Consider the following 18,606-nt stretch of genomic DNA (forward strand, 5'->3'; position numbering starts at 1 on the left):
GCCCTTTCGACTGTGAGACCAGGTTATTGTTCAGCCAATCGCGGCTACCATGTGAAAATGGGGGCTGTTTAGTGTTCATGCACCAGAATCAAAGGAGGGGCATCTTGGACTGGGTCACAGAGCAACACCCACTTCTTTGAAAAGATGTTACTATGCTCTACTAAACCTGTAAACCTCTTGCTCAAAGCACGTCTTCTCCCTCCTCCTCTCCCCCTGTTCTCTTTTTTCCTTTCCAGAGAGACAGACTCCCCCCACCACTCTGTTAGGGTATAAGCAGGAGAGAATGGCTAGACTGCATATGGGTGGATTTCACATTCTAGGGTTTTTAATATTTCACTTTTATATTTCTCTTAGAGAATGATCCTGCTGAGAGGCTGAGAATCGGTGCTCATCATTTCCCCCTCACTGACACTTGAATATATTTTCCCAAGAGAAAACATTAAACAAAAAGAGAGAGAAAGAGAAGAAGGGAAAGAGAGAGAGGGAGAGGGAGAGTGACTGAGCTAGCTTTTCAAAGCATACTTCTCAACCTGCCCACATCAAAATAAGAGACAACTGGTCCTTTGAAGTCCAGGACACAGACTTCTCTACCAGCCCATGTGGAAATAAAAGAAGCCAGCTTTATAAATCACACAGATTTCTCACCTTGCCCACATCAAAATCGGGGACAGCGACCTTTAAAACTGAGGCTTAAAGGCCCCCAAACCAATCTCCATAAAAATAAGGAGAGTTCAGATAAACTATGTCCCCTGGTACCTGACAGCTTTTCTAGTGTAGAACAGGAGACATTGGTCCTTCGCACTGAGGAATGGAGACTAACTACATTGTTAGCACTTGGGACAATGAAATCTTCCATCAGCCTAAAGTATCTCAGTGAGGCAGCTTTGCCACACATGTACTTTTGCTTGTATCTTAGGCCATTGGTCCTAAAGCAACACTATTGTTAAGTAGTTTAAGGGATGTAGTAGCTCTGAAACACTGCTTTTTCATAATAAGAATTAGTGATCCCCAAATTATTAAGTGGTTAGTGGCTCAGAGAAAAAGCTGGTGTTCTTGTGAGGTAAATGCTACCTGGCTTGTAGTTGGGGAACTTGGAAAGTCCTGGCCAGGTGTCCTCAGCTGGGACCCCCAATACCTGTGCAAAACAAGAAGGAGAGTGAGACGAGTGATGGCCTGTCTGCCAGTACGCTGCATCGGTGCGGAGGTGGAGGAATTGGTCTCAACAGAGAGACGGTGGCCTTTCCTGTGAACCAGCACAGATCCCCACTACCCTAGCTGGTACTAGACCTATCTCTGCACATAAATGACATCGATATTTTAGCACTTGATGTTACAACAGAAAGGGTCCTGTTGAGACGTAATGTTGTTGCTGCTGAGAACATCATTGGAGGTGTGTGCAGCTTCACTGCCAGGTGTCACTCACGCGTGTTCACCAGGCAGGGGTCACATTGTGCAATCCCTTTCACCGCTAGAAACGTATTCCTGTGCCAGCACTGCACTGGGGACTTACTCTGCCCACTTGCACTGGCACCAGCCAATATTTTTTGGCAACCCAGGCTGTGAGCTGTGATAGAAACTCCTCTAAGTGAGGGATAACATGGGCAGGAATGAGCAGTCAGGGACAGAGGGGAGGATGGAGACCACTTAAGGTGGTGGTTGCTTCTAGGAGAAGTGTTGGTGAAATCACAGTTAGACAGTCTTCATAATTCAGCAGGATGAACATACTTCACAGCAGGGGGATTTTCCAGCTAGATGCTATATGGTGTTTGAACCAACAGTCCTGCGTGGGGATAAGCACGCCGGATGACATAAAGTCATGCACATAATTGCAAATGGTCTCTAAATCAGTGCATGGTGCCTCTATTATTAGTACATGAAAGGAGCTGACTATCAGAAAACAGTAGGAATCCCCATTCTGAACCTCACGCTCGGCAAAATATCTCAAGCTAGACATTGAAAGCCTCTAAGGAGCTTTGAAATTTTGGCCTAACACAGAGCCTCATTCCAGGCTGTATAATAACATAAAACCTTCTGTGAAAGGCACTAATTATTTCATGGCTCTAAAAGCTTTCTCATGATTTTTAAATAAGTTTTAACCTTCTATAGCACAAATCCTATTAATCATGGTATCAGTTATAATACCAGAGAAATGACGATAGGGCTATAACCCTCTAACGGGAAAACCACAGGAAATGTATCTAGAGATTTCAGTCATATGTGGAAGGATAGCCTTCATTCACACTCTGCAAAGCTGGGCCCTGCCCCGGTTTTGAACTGTGTTAATTGGCCAAGTATGGATGTTTTTTTTCCTCAATAATTCTTTTTTTTCCCCCACTTTCTATGAAAGAGTAATTCAGCATTTATATAAAAGGGCTGAACTTGGGTCTAATAACTGGGCTTGCTTATCTGTATTTTTAACACATTCTAGGTAAAAGCGGAGAGAAAAACCCAACCTGGCAGGAGTGTTTCTGAGTAAAGGGATTAAGAAGGAAAAATTTGATTTGCACAGACTTGAGGCTGTAAAGTCCTCTCACCACTTCCCAGGTTCCAGTTTTCTGTACTTTGTCCTTTGAAAACCCATCTTTGGGAAACAGCTTATGCAGAAGAGTAAATCCCTGGGAGATGTGAAGGGGCAGATACCTGCAGCAACATCCAGTGGGAACCTCTGGGTTGAGCTTTCTGAAGAATCAGTAACGGAGTCAGCAGTGAGCAGTCGTGAACATACAGGATCCACCAGTGCCGGTAACTGCCTCAATTTTACCAAGCAGCACGGAGTGCGTAGCTCTATGTTTCTGTTTCCCCAGCAGAAAAAAAAGCTTAAGAGGATCCTGAATATCTCTGCTCTTTTTCACTGCTGCCTTTATAAAGTAATTTATCACACTTCCCATTATGCCAAAGCATTCTCTAGGGCTGCACCATAAACTGTATGAGACAAAATGTTCCAAGTTAATATAACAAAGGACCTGCAAAAAACCTCAGGACCCTGCCATTTTCAAGACAGTTTGTGAGCAGTATTAGAGCTCCTTTGTGAGATTATGGTGTGCTGTATCCTACAATAAGTAAAAGGTTTAACAAGAAGGAACAGAATTTGCAGTACCTGCACACCTTTTATGCCTGCTTCAATTTGATGTCACTTTAATTGGCTTTAAATTTTCGATGAGATGACAAACATCAAAGGAAAGTCATTTGGTTTATTCCTGTGTCTGTAAGAAAGTTGCCAAATATAAAATGGGTTACAAAGTCTGCTATGAACTTGGCAGATTGGACCAAATTATTCCGCTATTCACAGGACCTATGCTCAGGACTTCAAAATTAAGTAGGGAGCTGGAGCAATAGATTCTTTTCTCTCCCATTTCAGGATATATTGTACTCACCTCCCAGATCTTCTCCAGCTGTTCAGGAGTTACCAGAAGTTCCTGCAAATACTGGCTGACCCTGGATCATTTCAACAAAAATACAGCCTGCACTCCTGCAAGAAACCCAAGGTATTAACTCATGCACATACATCATATATACAATATGAATCTGGGGTGGGCAGGGGAGAGGTAACAATTGTTGGAATGGAAGTATAGAAATCCTGATCTGTAAATTCATAAATCCTGATCTAAGTTGTAAATCCTATATGTTTGGCAGCTCATGTTTGAAAAGTATGAGCCTGATGTGTAGGTATAGCCTACAATCTTTTCATCTAATGTGTGTGTGTGTGTAGGAAGCAAGGCAGGACGTGGAGTGTCTGAATGCATGTAAATAAATAAATGTTCCATTGAAGGCCACTTCATCCAAGTCCTACACACTGAAACACTTGACCTAAAAACCCAGCAAGTAAAATAGGATGGGAGCAGACTGGAGATTCATCACATTCACATCCCTCCAGGATAAATATTTTGGAATAGCAGAGAGCAGTCAAAGTTCCGTATGAGTGCTGGTCCCATCTGCTTTTTCTCATCAGCACTGCCCACTAAAAAGAACAACACCCTTCACCAGCAAAACAAGACAGGTGGTATCCTTGGAAGAGAAACCCGCTAAGTGGTGTCTTTTTTCCAGCAGCAGTTTGTTTCAGGTCTCTTTCAGCCTATCCTGTTACAAACCCACCTAAAACCAGATAGTCAGGGCAGAAGCCTGTGGAATAGTAGACTGTTTTCTGTGAGAAAAATATGCAAAATTGGAGTGATAACAATAGGAAAAATGAATAGGAAACTACAAGACATTATATGGACTTGAAGAATAGACTTAGAAAGAACACAGAGGCACTAACCGCTAGAACGATTTCCCTTCAGAAGCAATCAGCTCTTCACTGGAAAATAGAAGGCAAGAATTCATAGCATAAAGAATTCAGTGGCAAAAGCTAGTCAAAGTAATCCCATTTTTATGCCATCTCCTGATCTGCATTTGTGCCAGAACAACAACAACAAAAAAAAAAAAGACATGCAAAAAATGCTTAATTTTACTAAGGTGTAGTAGTCCTGCTGGAAATAATGATGTTGTGGACAGGGTAGACATACCTATTTGCAACTATTTCCATCTCTTATTGTATGGTGTAAAATTCTGCTCATTTACTTTTTTATTTTTTTCTTCCAAACATTTTCTGGCTTTCCTGCCTTTTCATTAAGCCCCATCCCAACTATTTAAATTTAAGTCTCAATCTTCTTCTGTGATACCAGATATGAGTCCTTTAAGTTTAAATGTTGAAAACCCAGCTTTGTCTAACAGTCTCCAAAAGTATTCTCACTTGCTGAGCCACAACTAGTAATCTTTTCTGGTCATCTGTTACTCCTTACATCTTGTTTTTGCAGTGCTGTAGATGCTTTTCACACCTGGCTGTGGTCAGTTGAAAGTCTGACATGCAACTCATCTGTGGAATTAATTTTGGTCATCCTCATACATCAGGTGATGCCAGGCCTGTTTGCAGATCCATATCTAACGCTGTTTTCACAAACATCTCTGCTGCAGTTATCCTTAACTTCCTGTACCCTTACTTTGGGTCTTGTGAGCGTAGCTCCTTACTTGTTAAATGTGCTCTCACATGGTCCAGGCTTATCATGAAACTTAACCCACAGCTTTTATGACACAGATTTGTGTTTCATAGTACTACCACATCACTAGATGCTGTTTGTGAGCCCACAGATTGACTCTACTGAGACCAGTGTCATACCAACCCTCTGTTTTCACAGCTGTTGGATGTGTCCAAATGGCTCGCCCTATTTTGCAACCACAGGGGCTGCTGCAATCCACCGATAGCATTGCACAAGTTTAACCGCATATGGTCAATGCAATTTAGGTACTCTTGATTTGTACTGAGAAGAGAATCAACTCCACATGTTTTTGGAGCAAATGATCATGACTTTTACACACAGTTTGGGTTCTGATATCATGACTAGAAATGACCATTAGACTGGCAACAGCAGAAACTTTGTATGGACTCACTATAGCACCCAGATGAGAGAGATACCACTAGATCTTTTGCAGAGGTTCCTCCTGATGAACAGTGCTGTCTGTGCTGTTTTGTAAATTGAATTTAAGACGCTGAGGACCTGGGGACTAGAGACTTACACAGTACTAAGGAAAAGAGCTTCTAATGGTGTGCGCTCTGTAAATGTGGTCTTCATGACCTAAAATGCTCTTAAGCAAAGGTCTAAGCCAACAGAATTCATGGCTGGCAGAAAATCAGATCTGCTGTGGCTTCCATTATTGCTGAGAAGGCATAAAATACAGACAGAGCAATAAATGGAAATATTGAAGGTTTTTTTTTTTTTTCCCTGGATATTTTTTCTATTTTTTTCTAGATTTTAGCTAGAATTTGCTAATAATTACCCAAAAGCAAATAGCTCAGCAATTCAAATCTAATGAAACAGTCTTTTTGCTAATGGGTAAGCTGTTGGTTTGAGAAGAGAAACAACTTTTGGGTTGTTACCAATTTGCCTTCTGATAGAGCTCTCTTTTATATTCCTGGTTTATTCCAATTATCTCTGGATGCCTTTAAACCTCAGTGTCTCTAATAATGACAAAACTATCAGAGCAACCACAACTGCTGGAAAGGAAGGACTTTTTGTTTCCCGTAGTGAGACTCAGCTAACCAGCTGCCTTTAATACTTGCCTGATACTGAATTGATTTGTCAGTGGCAATTATAACTGTTTATATCTTTGTGTGCTTCCAGGCTGAAATATGCTTTTTTTTCTTACAAAAAGGCCAGAAGTAGCTGGAACAACTGACATATGGGAACCCACCTTATTTTCCCAGGTAGTTTTTTTATCTTTTAAAGTAGGACTTTGAAAACAATGCCTCCTTGATGCTAGTCATCATATTACCCTCTATGTAGAGGCCTCAACTTTCCTCTGAGATACGGGATTTACAGGTACTGCCCTAGCAGCATTATAATGATCCTTCTCTTAATAAAAATGTCTCAAAAAAAACCTTCAGTTTTAAATATTTCTAAAGATTTAGACCTAGGTTAGAACTATTGTTTTGTTTTCCCCTTTTCCTCCTTACTCCTCTGATGTATGGCTTTTCAAAGTGTGTCAGTCCCACACAGCTGCCTTGGGAAGAGCTGGGGCAGGGGAAGGCGTGCATGGTTCTGTGCAGACAAGTTAGATGGGCAAACAGCAAATTCTGCCATGAGGAGGAAATAGAGAGGAGCCCTCCACTGCCTGCTCTGTGGCTGTTCAGTAGGCACATGTATCTCCTCACAGTTGCTGTATCCTTCTTAGACTGGTGTATTTTCATTAATTGGTTCCCAACAGTGAGAGAGGAAAACAGAAGTGAAGTGCTAGTGCTGGTGTCTCTGGTGTCAGACAGAAGCTCTGATGAGATCAGTAGAGCTACACCCGTGCAAATAAGATCAGGGATGTGGTACCTTTTGGAGTAGTGTTTTTTTTTTTTATTTCTTTTACCTCCTAAATTTAGCAGATTTGGTACCATCCTGCATGAAAAAAACAATAGACAGTGGTACCATCTGTAGTCCCTCACAGTGTCTTTCAGGAAGGGGCCTAGACATGATGTTGCAGCATGTGCCAGATATGCATGTGAAGCAAGACACTGACTGCTAAAGTATCAGGAGAGGTATAACTGGTTATAGGGATATTTAGTTCCAGTGAGCGTAAACAGAGCTGGTTTAGACAGCACTGTCACATCTGCCTGCAATCCCTGGGGCAGGTTTGGACACTGCACTTACTCCTCAGGTCCCAGTGCTACATTGCACAGTAGAGAAACACCTTCATCAGTATTAAGATCTCAGGTATCTCTCTGGCATCCCAGAGATCCCTCTCCACAGTTTCTCTGGCACTGGAAGATAGCAGTTTGACATTTAGCCAGATGTAAATCTTTCCTCTTGTTCCGTACAGAACAATTCTATCTGCTGGAGCCCCTGGTCTGAATCTCCCAGTTTGGCATAGCGGGGCAATGCAAACTAGACTGGGGAGAAGGCTGTAGTGGTCCTGGCTGATCTGTGTTAAATGGCTGCACAGGAACTCTTATTCTAGTGATTCTACTTGGGGAGATTCCTGTGACTCTCATAGAAGATATTACACAAGGAAAGCTTGTTTGAAAAGAAGCGATGACTGCAGGTACTCGTGATGTTAGAAGCTTCTGAAAACTAGCGCTGCACATGCATAAAGCCTTTGGTGTTTAGAAAAAAAATATCTCCCTGATATGCAGTGTAATCTCCCTGAAACATTGTTAGTCTCCCTGAAATCCCTTAATTGAATCTTCTAAAGACTTGAAGAGATAGTGAGGGAGAAAGAGAGGGAATAAAAAGATACACAGAGATTAAAGCAGCTTTTCTAGTTAGTCCAAGAGCTGGTGAGTCTCCTTCTGTATCTCTTTCTTCATCTATTCAAGGCCTCATTCACTTCCCATGTGCCTCCCACTGACAGTATTGCTGCTCAAGCACACTATGCATGAATTGCCATAATGTTTTATTTTGTTATAATTGGTTTCTTTAAACCAAGGCTTTAACACCCACTGCCTCATGCCATTACCAAGGGCATTCTGACCTGCCTTCATGTAAATTGCAGTATCCAAAAGAAATAGTTTTTTTTCCTTCTTTCTTCCCAACAGACAAGTAACATCTGTGTGAATTCACATTATTTCCTAATAGACAAAAATTGAACTTAAATGCAGTGTACATCAAGATAATAAATGACTCTTGTTAGAGGAAGTTACTGAATAGAGCTCGCTGAAGTACTCTATTCTCTCAGCATGATATCTTTCTTTAGGGCAAACACTTTGAATGTTGTTATTATAAGGAGGCGTTATAACAAAGGGTGCCTATAGTGTGAATGTAGTTCAGTGGGACTGAGAGTACTGTGCTGTTAGAGCTGGTCGGAGTGCTGGATGGTATCTTAGTATACCAGCCCTCTGTTGCTATTCACTGCACACTGGGGCAGGGTTCTGTAGTGGGGTTGCTGGTTTTGCACGGGCAGAAATGCTGGGCTTTATGTGTGCAGCCGGGGCTTTGAACAGGGCTCAACTTTCAAGGAAAAAAATACAGGTTACTGCCAGCATCTACCTAATGCATACTCTCCAATCTGTTAGGCAGACATCTTCCTCAAACACAGCAGACATTCCTGAGAGACTGTCTGGAGGGGAGAGGTGGCAACTAGTGCAAGGGAGAAGACAGGACTGTTTAGACTGGCTTAGCAGCTGGAAGCTATTAGAATTTAGCAAGGTTTTCCTCCTAAGCAATTATATTAACATCAGCCCTAGGGAAGTGAACAAACTAAAATCCCCTGTTTCCCTGAACTGCCCTCCGGACCTTGGCCATCACAGTGTCCGATAAGTCACAGATCTCTGGCAGGAAATACTTGCTGGAAGACCTGGAGCTTTGCTGTTTGTAAACTTACCAAACCGTCTTCTTAGACATACTTCAGCCTGCTGCATTCCCACCCTTTCACAGCCTTTGACTCTGCATAGCAGTTAATAAAAGTTCTGGTGTGCAAGGCACAGGCAGAGAATTAACTGGTCTATGGCAGTACTATCTACAGATGTAAAATTGCTGGGAATATGGATGCTCTGCTCTGCCCTCATGAAACTTCATGCTATCCATGAGTAAGTCAGGACTGTATTGCTGGGAGTGGGCTCAGACTGGTGAAGAAGTGAGCCAGGTAGCGGGTGAACCCTATGGCCCAGCTGCACATCCAGACCAGCCCAAAAGGAGTGGTGAGACCCCTGTGAAATCCTCAGCCTGTCCTGCTTTTTACCTGCTCTCAGTGGCCCCCTTCCCTTCAGCTCTGCTGTTGTGCAGCTTGCATCCTACAATTCCCAGCCATTCTAAGATTTTGTGATAGAGCTCATAAGACAAGAAGGCTTAACTGAAAACAGGCCTTCTCCTGTATAAAATGCAGAGTGCACCTGAGATGTTCTTAGAGAAGAAAGACAAAGTATCATGGAAGTAATTAAAATCTCTGACACCTTTCTATCTCCAGACCTATTCAGAATCCCTTTAATGCCATCTTTTGTTACTAAGGCCAAAGTCATCATTGGTGTAGTTGGGATTGCATCCACCATTTCTTCACAAAGCTATAGCTGTAGAGAGCTACTACTGACTCAGCCAACCACATATAACCAAAACAATAAGTGCTTTAAGGAAACATGTTATGTTGCAAGACCTGAAAGTCCTTCATAAATGTCACCAAATGAGATGTACACACCTCATAAATATTATCAGATGAGATATATATCACTCCACAACTGATATGTAGCAACATCATTCCCAAAACCACCTGTGAATCCCACAGTACAAAACTCCCCACTGCTCATACATTTTCTGCCTACAAGTGTTAATTCCTCTGCTTACAACTGTATCTACTCAAACTTGGTTGACTTAATTTAATTCAGAAAAAGATTATTTTTCCCAAGAGACCCCAGATGCTTTGGCATTGGTCAGTACCAGATATCTAGATCAGAAGAGTAATCTGTAGCTCCAAGCAAAACTTCAGGAGGACAGTACCAGATTGTCACCACTTCAGAGGAGTATGTCTGACTGGGGATGGACTTGGCACGAGCAAGGCCTGCCAAAATAAAAAATACTGAGTGCTGTGACAGTACAGTCTTTCCACCTGTACAACACATAAATGATGATTATAATTGGAAACAGAACATTATTTTTCTCTTGGTCCATTAAACACAGGCAACCCCAACGCAGCTTACAAGCAATAAAGAAAAAAGCGTCTCAAATAAAACTCTGGGGCACATCACATCAAGCACTACACTGTGTTTTGCAGGGCTTTACCATTTGTGACTGAAGCAGCCATCCCAAAGTGATGCCAAGAAAACCTTTCTGTTCAGCACATTGCTGTGGACTTAACATGTCACATTATTTTCTTAAGAGAGAGGGATTGATTCTCAGTTCTCTTGAACCAGTTCTACATAGCAGTAATTGCTCTGACTTAAATGAGGCTACTTCCTGCACCTATCAGTGCGAAAGCAAGAAAGGCTGGACTGACCACAGAAATACTTTCTTGAAGTTCAGTAAGAGGTTATGCTTCTGTGCCTTAATTGGCTATGGATACAAATCTATATGCATGCTAAAGCTTCAGTCTGAGCAGATATATTAGCAGTATCCAAACTGTGACTCACCAAAGTCAGCTAATTTGAGCTCACTGAGGCAGCTGATGAGCAAGTTCTGGGGTTTCAGATCATGGTGAAGAATGTGTTGTTGGTGGATGTATGCCAGGCCTCGGAAAAGCTGGAACATGAAGAGCTAGAAAAAGCCAACAAAAAAATGAAATGATTTTGTGTGAGTGCTGTGATAAACTAATTCTGAACTTCAGGAGGAGTCCTAGAACAAGGCAGAGACAAAACAATTGAGAAAACAGTAAAAATCCCCCAAATGGGTAGTGTTGGCTGAGAAGTAGAAAACAGTGGTGGGATATGACTGCCCTTAGGCTTTTGGGGTGGAATATTTGTCCATGAGGACGGTTCATGAGGACAGCACATTTCCTAAGTGCACATTTTGGAAATGTAGCTTTTCTTTAGAAATGAATTGTTGACTGCAGGAGGAAACAGCTTGCTGAAACACAGACCCAACTTTCAGAACAGAAGATATTCTGCCTTCAGTGTTGATAAAGATGTAAAGCCAAGTAGAATGAAGGTTTAAGGAGCTGGAAGTTTTGCCCAGTTGAGCCGATTAACACCAGCAGAGGGAGTTCTGGGGCCACTGCTCACACCAGCACTGCCTCTCCCCACTGTGAGCTTGGACCAGTGAACTGACTCATTTGACAAATGTGAGCTGTTATCCTCAAGCTGGGAGAAAACACAAGGATCTGATTTGAACATTTCCCTGCCCATGGCAGGGGGGTTGGAATTAGATGACCTTTAAGTTCCTTTCCAACCCAAACCGTTCTATGGTTCTATGATCCTAACACATACAGCAGATAGGATCTGATGAATGATGAAGCAATCGGGAAAGCAGAAAAACAAGCAAAAAAGAAAGCAAGAAAGAAATATCTAGCTCCTACCATTATGACAGCATAAATAAGCCTTCAGTAAAATAAGTTGGGCAGAAACAAAGTATGAAATTGCGTAATGGTTAGAAAACAAAACACAGCAGAAGTAAATAGACTTTACTAGAGAAAAGATATTTTTCACCAGAAACTTAACTTGAAGAGGAGGAAAAACAGTGACACCCATAGGTCATTTCTGTACCAGAAAAGTGTCCCTGTAATATTCTGCATACTTGCATCATATTCGATAGGAATCAGAGAAAAAAAAAAACAAACATTGGCCAAGCAAAAATGAAGCAAGCTAGATGACCCCCCCCCCCAAAGGAATGGTAAATCATTTTTTCTGTTTGATTGCTGCTGACAGTGAGGGTTTGAGAGAGGAAAGCAGTGCAGCTGGCTAGTGTTTACTCACACAAATGTCAGTGAGTACATGTTACAGCCATGTACTCCGTGTGCTTTACAAGCCCGCCTGGTAGCAGAGTCCTTGAGATACGTGCCAAAACTACAACACTGCATCTTGGATGTATCTGAGCTTTAAGGATGTTTAAAATCCGGGGCCCCAAGAAACTTCATTAGAATTGGTGTTGCTTAACAACTATCTGCAAAAAGATGTGAACAAGGTGGCAACATTTGAAGATGACAGAAGTATTTAGATTAGCCAAGATAAGGAGTGACAGTGAAAAACTTCAGAGAGATCTGACAAAGTCAGATGAATAGGCAGTTTGATAAGGTACAAAGTTATTGTTGACAGCTGTAAGATAAATTAACTGAAGCTACTCAGAAAAAGGACCCAGGCATTCACTGAGGACATCTGCATTGAAACTGTAAGTCAGTGTGCAGCAAAAATTCCGAAAGTTAATTAAATGTGAAGATATGTACAAAGGAGAGTCAGAGACTATTATAATATCCATCTACAAAGTAATGGTACATCTTCAGCCGTGCTCAGTTCTAGTCAACCTATCCCAAAAAGCTGTGGCAGAAACAAAAGAGATTTAAATGACTGTAAATAGGAAGATAGTTTCAGATGAAGAGAGACTGAGATTTAAGAGCTTTTAATTAGGGAGATTAATAATGTATTCTAATGATAAGAGGATACAAATTTTTGTAGAGACAAATTTGCTTGTCACAAGATTTAATTGTCCACAAAAGCTGAATGTACTCTTGCAAATTCATGGACGAGGGACTAACTGAAAAAAGTCTTTAGAGACTGAGAGGTAGTCTGTTACCTCTTTATCAAAGGCAACTTCTCTCCAAAGTGTTTGTCAAGTATGGAACAAATAGATTTAAGTAAGAGCTTAAAAATGCACTTTTAAGCACTGCAGCAATTTACAGTGATCATGTATAGTGGAAAATAACATACTTCCTTATGCTTTAAGGGCTACTCATCTTTTAAGGAACTCACCATAACATTCCAGGGATGAAGTCCTCCAAGATGCTGGGCCATGTACTGTGCCAGATCCGTGTGCTAAATAAAAACAGATAAATCGAGGAAGAGCTGTAAGTGTAACATACTTTTACCAACAGCTCCTCTTCTGTAACTGGAAAAAATACACAACCGCTCCAAGGATATGTATCACCTTGGTGAAGATCTGATCTGATGTAGTACACAAGGATATGCCTAAGTGCTGGTTCACGTCAGGGAGCTGGCAGTCCAGTTATCTCACCATAGCAGTTTATGACCTGAAGCTGATAGTTAACAGAATTCATACTTGTGCCAGAATTAATCATAAAGCTGCAGTAAGAAGAAGACATATCCCCTGTCTTTTCCTCGTAATTTGGTTGATAGCTATTAGCAAAACCAACAAAAGTAACAAGGATCATGCTTGTTTATTGGCATCCTGCCTATGAAAGAATCCTGCAGCTTGGTCCTGGTGAGCCACTTGGAGTCAGTGCCACATTTGATGCTGATGGGATGTGAGCTAGTATCATTATGCCCTGTCTTTGCCGTGTAAGTGGAGGTAAATCGTTTCTGTGACCCTAGGGGAGACAAGATGTGGAATCATCTTTGCATACAGTTGTTGCATACACAGAAAGAAAAGAATGAAGTTACGTGGCTGGAAAGCAGGAGATTAAGAAGGAAAATCAGTCATTGCATTAAAGGATTGCAATTTGTTGCTTTGTAGCTGTCACACAATGCAGCAAATTCATGATGCAGCCACTGGTCTCTTCCCAGTACTTCCCAGTACTAGCTTCACAGGAAGCTAGAAAAAGAGGAACTCACCATGTACTCAAGGACAAATGTTAGTGTCTCCTTGGTCTGGAAAATGTCATGAAGCAGTACAATGTTGGCATGTTTCAAACGCTTGAGAAGAGAAGCTGGGGAAACACAAAAGGAAGATCAGTGTCACCACTGCTGCTGGTAGTGGAAGGAGACAGTACATGGAGCAGAAAATAAAAGCTGAGGGCAAATATTCCAAACTTGGCAGTTCTGTGAGGTGGCAGATACTGGTTCTGGAAGAGCTCCTTAGAGAAGCAAGAATTAGTGCTCTGGGCTTGGCAGGAACACATCCCTCTCTCAGAAGTGTGATCTTGACTCTGTCAGAAATAGCAGTCCTCAGCTGTCACCTTCTTAGCTGAGGAGAAACCATTTATTCAAGGCAAATGCTGAGAGAGGCAGGGGCTGAGAGATCCACGTGCCAGAATGCAGCAGCCCAGGGCCACCACCACTGAGCTTCATGTTCTTTCTGCCATCCGTCTCCTGACCTGCGTCCTCAGCAAGGCCCTTAGTAGACTTCTGGGGAAAGGTAGGTTTCTACCAGCTTCTAGCTTTTTGTGCAAAAATCTGCCCAGAGAAATCACTGTAGATACTAAGCTGAATTTAGGTCTGTGCTTTTAGCTTTGAGAAAACATATCAGTCACTTTCATAGAATCATAAACAGGTTTGGGTTGGAAGGGACCTTAAAGATCATCAAATTCCAACACCCTGCCATGTGCAGGGACACCTCCCACCAGCCCAGGCTGCCCAAAGCCCCATCCAGCCTGGCCTTGAACACCTCCAGGGGTGTGGCATCCACAACATCTCTGGGCAACCTGTTCCAGTGTCTCACCACCCTCATAGTAAAGAGTTTCTTCCTAATGTCTAATCTAAATTTATGCTCTTTTACGTTAAAGCCATTACCCTTTGTCCTGTCACTACACCCCCTGACAAAGAGTCCCTCCCCAGCTTTCCTGTAGGCCCCCTTTAGGTATTGGAAGGCCGTTCAGAGCCTTTTCTTCTGTTGGGGCTGAACATCCCCAGCTCCCTCAGCCTGTCTTCATAGGAGAGGCACTCTAGCCCTCTGATCGTCTTTGTGGCCCTCTTCTGGACCTGCTCTAATAGGTCCATGTCCTTCTTGTGCTGGGGGCCCCAGAGCTGAACGCAGGGCTCCAGGTGGGGTCTTACAAGAGCAGAGCAGAGGGGAAGAATCCCCTCCCTAGACATGCTGGCCACGCTGCTTTTGATGCAGCCCAGGATAGAGTTGGACTTCTGGGTTGCAAATACCCATTGCCGGCAGTGTGCAAGTACACATTTCTCCAGTTTCAAACTCAAAAGAGCAGAGATGAAGTCACTGACTGACCAGTAACTTGTTTGTATTTATACAGCTTTGCCAGGTTTTGTCTATTGGCCTAACCATCTATCAGCAAAGCCTGAGAGATGCTCCAGGCTCACCCTTCCCTGCTGATTAAAACCAGTTTGAGGTACTGTCAGACCACACAGTGGTACTAATTTTTCCACATAAGGCATGGGCCAGCAACCTCATTTCTGCTGAATTAGCCAAAGTGCACAATACAGATTTTGGGTTGGCAGTGGGAGGGCAAATGACTTTTTGTCCTGAATAAAAGCTGCTTTTTGTTTTTCAAACACTCTGCAAACAATATTTGAAGGGTTTCATGCTGGCAAAGCAAATTTACACTGAATTAGCACTTCTCATCTTGTGACCATAATGATTTCATCTGGTTCTAAAAGCCTTATGGCCAGGTTTACTGTATTAACCAACTGTGGCCTAAGCGTATATCAGTTCTGAAATTGCTCAGCAGTATGGGATACCTGATTCAGCATGAGCACTGGAAACGCCACAGAATGTAAATTAGCTCTTGCACACAGCTCTGTGCTGCTGCAGCTAAACCGCTGCTGGTCCATTCAGCTACTGCTAATATTTCTCTGGGGCACTGCAGTATGAATCTTAAATATGCTCCACATGGCACCTGATTGCCTGTGAACCCAATAAAGATACTCTGACTGTATCCCAGAGCCTATCTGCCATGGAAAGGGACTGCTAACCTGGCTCTGTGTTACCTTGAAAATCCCATACGACCAGACTGAGCTGTTGCTCCGGAGGAGCAGTACAGAGGATCCACAGAAAAATGGAGAATTCAGCCCCTGTGCCTGAATCAGGCCCCTGGGAACTTCTCACTTGGTTGCTTCTACAACCCCCTGCTGGGGTGTCAGGTGCTACAGCTAGAACTGAGCTTTAAACGCGTTTCGGCTCTGTGGGGCTTCCTGGGGTGAAGCAGCTCTTTGTCAGTGGCGTGCCATTCCTCCAGTGTAGCAGAGAATGCTCCACATGAATAAATCTTGTGCTTTGTTTGCACTACTGGCTTACATTGTAAATTTGAGGTGTCAGATGCTGCAAAGCTCAGTAGTACACAAAAGATCTATTTAAAGTAGACCCTTCAAGGGATCACCCTTGTTTTCTCCTATAATGAATGAAGTTAAGGTTCTCAGCCTGTCCAGCAGAGCGTGCTAAAGGGGTGCTGATCTTTAGAGCATCATTACTTCTATGTAGATAAAGCTTTTAAGGCTTATTTCACTGATGGGCTACAAGTGTAAATTCAGAGCAAAACCACCAGAGGAAATGAGTGTATGGGAAACTGCAGCACAAGCCATTCTGTAAAGAGACATATTTAGCTACCTCTCTGCTTTCACTCAGAATTGGACTAAGGACTTTGTAAACTTTCTTATCTTAATTTCATTGCTATAAACCTGGACTGGGTCCACTGACATCTGTTTTTTCTGAGTTTCACATGGAGTTTCACATGGAGTGCACCCTCAGTAAGTTTGCAGATGACACCAAGCTAAGTGCGTGTGTCGATCTGCTCGAGGGCAGGAAGGCTCTGCAGGAGGATCTGGATAGGCTGGAGCGATGGGCTGAGGTCAACTGTATGAAGTTCAACAAGGCCAAGTGCCGGGTCCTGCACCTGGGGCGCAACAACCCCAAGCAGAGCTACAGGCTGGGAGATGAGTGGCTGGAAAGCTGCCTGGCAGAGGACCTGGGAGTACTGGTTGATAGTCGGCTGAGTATGAGCCAGCAGTGTGCCCAGGTGGCCAAGAAGGCCAACAGCATCCTGGCTTGCATAAGAAGCAGTGTGGCCAGCAGGGCTAGGGAAGTGATTGTGCCCCTGTACTCGGCTCTGGTGAGGCCGCACCTCGAGTACTGTGTTCAGTTTTGGGCCCCTCGCTACAGGAAGGACATGGAGGTGCTCGAGCGAGTCCAGAGAAGGGCGACCAAGCTGGTGAGGGGTCTGGAGAATAAGTCTTACGAGGAGCGGCTGAGGGAGCTGGGGTTGTTCAGCCTGGAGAAGAGGAGGCTCAGGGGCGACCTTATCGCTCTCTACAGTTACCTTAAAGGAGGCTGTAGAGAGGTGGGGGTTGGTCTGTTCTCCCACGTGCCTGGTGACAGGACGAGGGGGAATGGGCGAAAGTTGCGACAGGGGAGTTTTAGGTTGGATGTTAGGAAGTACTTCTTTACCGGAAGGGTTATTAAGCATTGGAACGGGCTGCCCAGGGAGGTGGTGGAGTCACCATCCCTGGAGGTCTTTAAAAGACGTTTAGATGTAGAGCTTAGGGATATGGTTTAGTGGAGTACTTAGTGTTAGGTCGGAGGTTGGACTCGATGATCTTGAGGTCTCTTCCAACCTGGAAATCTGTGATACTGTGATACTGGAGTTGACTGGTGTCAGAGCCCCTCTGTGCTAGGGCTGCTCTGAATGCTGGCACATCTGTCCTCTGACACTCCATCTCAGTGGTGACAAAATCTACCCTATTTTTGAACTGCAGTAAGAAGTAGAGAACTAAACGTGTAGCCTCCTACATTTAAAGCTCTCACTAATACCAGACAGCAGAGTGGCTCAAAGGTTGCATATTTCCGTGTAAGGAAGAAACTGGATTATGGTCCTCTTGGGATTGTAGCACAGATGAAAATAGAAGCCTTAATCAAGGAGGCAGTTTGTGAACTTGTGCCTGTAGGGACACATAAATACATTCGACCAAAATCAGGCACTTAAAAAAAACACATTTCTTAAAGAAATTGAGAAAGCTGCACTTTGCCCAGTGCTCTGTGAAGGTGACCAGTAGAAAGCATTTCTCACCAGGCTGAAACAGTAAATGTTCTTGAGCCTTGGTATTACTGAAAGTGTTTATCTTCAAGCTGGGATGTGTGATGTCCAGGTATCAGCTGTGTTTTGCTAACCAAGCAGAGACCTTAGTGTAAAGGGCACTTCCAGTCCATGGCTGCCCAATGCAAAAACTGCTGTGCTGTGTTAGTTCCTAGGGGACCTAGCTTTTGGAAGTGCCTGCTTGGCTTTGCAGTTGTAAAGATAATAGCAGTGTAGCTGGATCTGGATTTAATCTAGTTCACTTCAGGCTTCACAGAGGCCTCTAAGTTGGGAGGACAGTAACTGTGGCTCTATGCTGACTGAAAGGAGGACAATTCAGATCTCTGCAGGGCATGTCCAGAGTCTGCGCATCCCTGCCTCTCCGCACTAACAACACTTCGCATGTGTTGCAGTTAGGTGTTTAAAGCTGAGCAGAATGAATCTGAGCCTGTTTCAATACTGAACACTGACACAGCAAAAAGGGATTTTTAGAAATGATTTACTCAGCCGAGTGGCCTATGGACTCCTTGTTGATACGCAATGAACATTTCTGTCAGTAGGCAACTCCCTGGCAGAAGGGCTGAGGTAAGGGCCAGGGCAAACATAGGAAAAACTATCTGCTGTCCCTGTGGCTAATGGTACAATGTCCATTCCTCTTCTTTAAATCACGTAGTCTGGGGTGGGGGTTATGCAGTGCATGATGCTGACTTCCTCCAGTCCCTCCAGGGGTTTATTGCATTCCAGATTCGCCAGCCTTTGAGCACTGGAAGCGTTCAGGAACTCACTGCCGTGAAGATGCGTGACTTCAGTGCA

At 43.4% G+C, this 18,606-nt stretch overlaps 2 protein-coding genes across 7 annotated transcripts in view; one reads left to right on the forward strand and one right to left on the reverse strand.

Moving 5' to 3' along the window:
• ALS2 (alsin Rho guanine nucleotide exchange factor ALS2) overlaps positions 1 to 18,606 on the forward strand; it is a 224,019-nt gene that overhangs the window by 162,306 nt on the left and 43,107 nt on the right. For 4 of the 6 annotated variants that reach the window (XM_083842224.1, XM_083842222.1, XM_083842219.1 and 1 more), the window contains 2 exons: positions 2,429 to 2,742; positions 3,359 to 3,485. The gene's annotated coding sequence lies outside the window, so the exon portion shown is untranslated. The remainder of the gene's footprint in view (positions 1 to 2,428; positions 2,743 to 3,358; positions 3,486 to 18,606) is intronic. The other 2 variants (XM_083842220.1, XM_083842223.1) reach the window with 1 other exon arrangement.
• Positions 1 to 18,606, reverse strand: part of CDK15 (cyclin dependent kinase 15) — a 38,920-nt gene that overhangs the window by 17,249 nt on the left and 3,065 nt on the right. Inside the window, 7 exon segments of the mRNA XM_083842333.1 lie at positions 1,072 to 1,135; positions 3,375 to 3,404; positions 3,406 to 3,469; positions 9,885 to 10,005; positions 10,574 to 10,697; positions 12,842 to 12,904; positions 13,661 to 13,755. Coding sequence (XP_083698459.1) covers positions 1,072 to 1,135; positions 3,375 to 3,404; positions 3,406 to 3,469; positions 9,885 to 10,005; positions 10,574 to 10,697; positions 12,842 to 12,904; positions 13,661 to 13,755 — 561 coding nt within the window.

Source organism: Anser anser (genome assembly GCF_964211835.1).
Source record: "Anser anser genome assembly, chromosome: 6".
NCBI lineage: Eukaryota > Metazoa > Chordata > Aves > Anseriformes > Anatidae > Anser > Anser anser.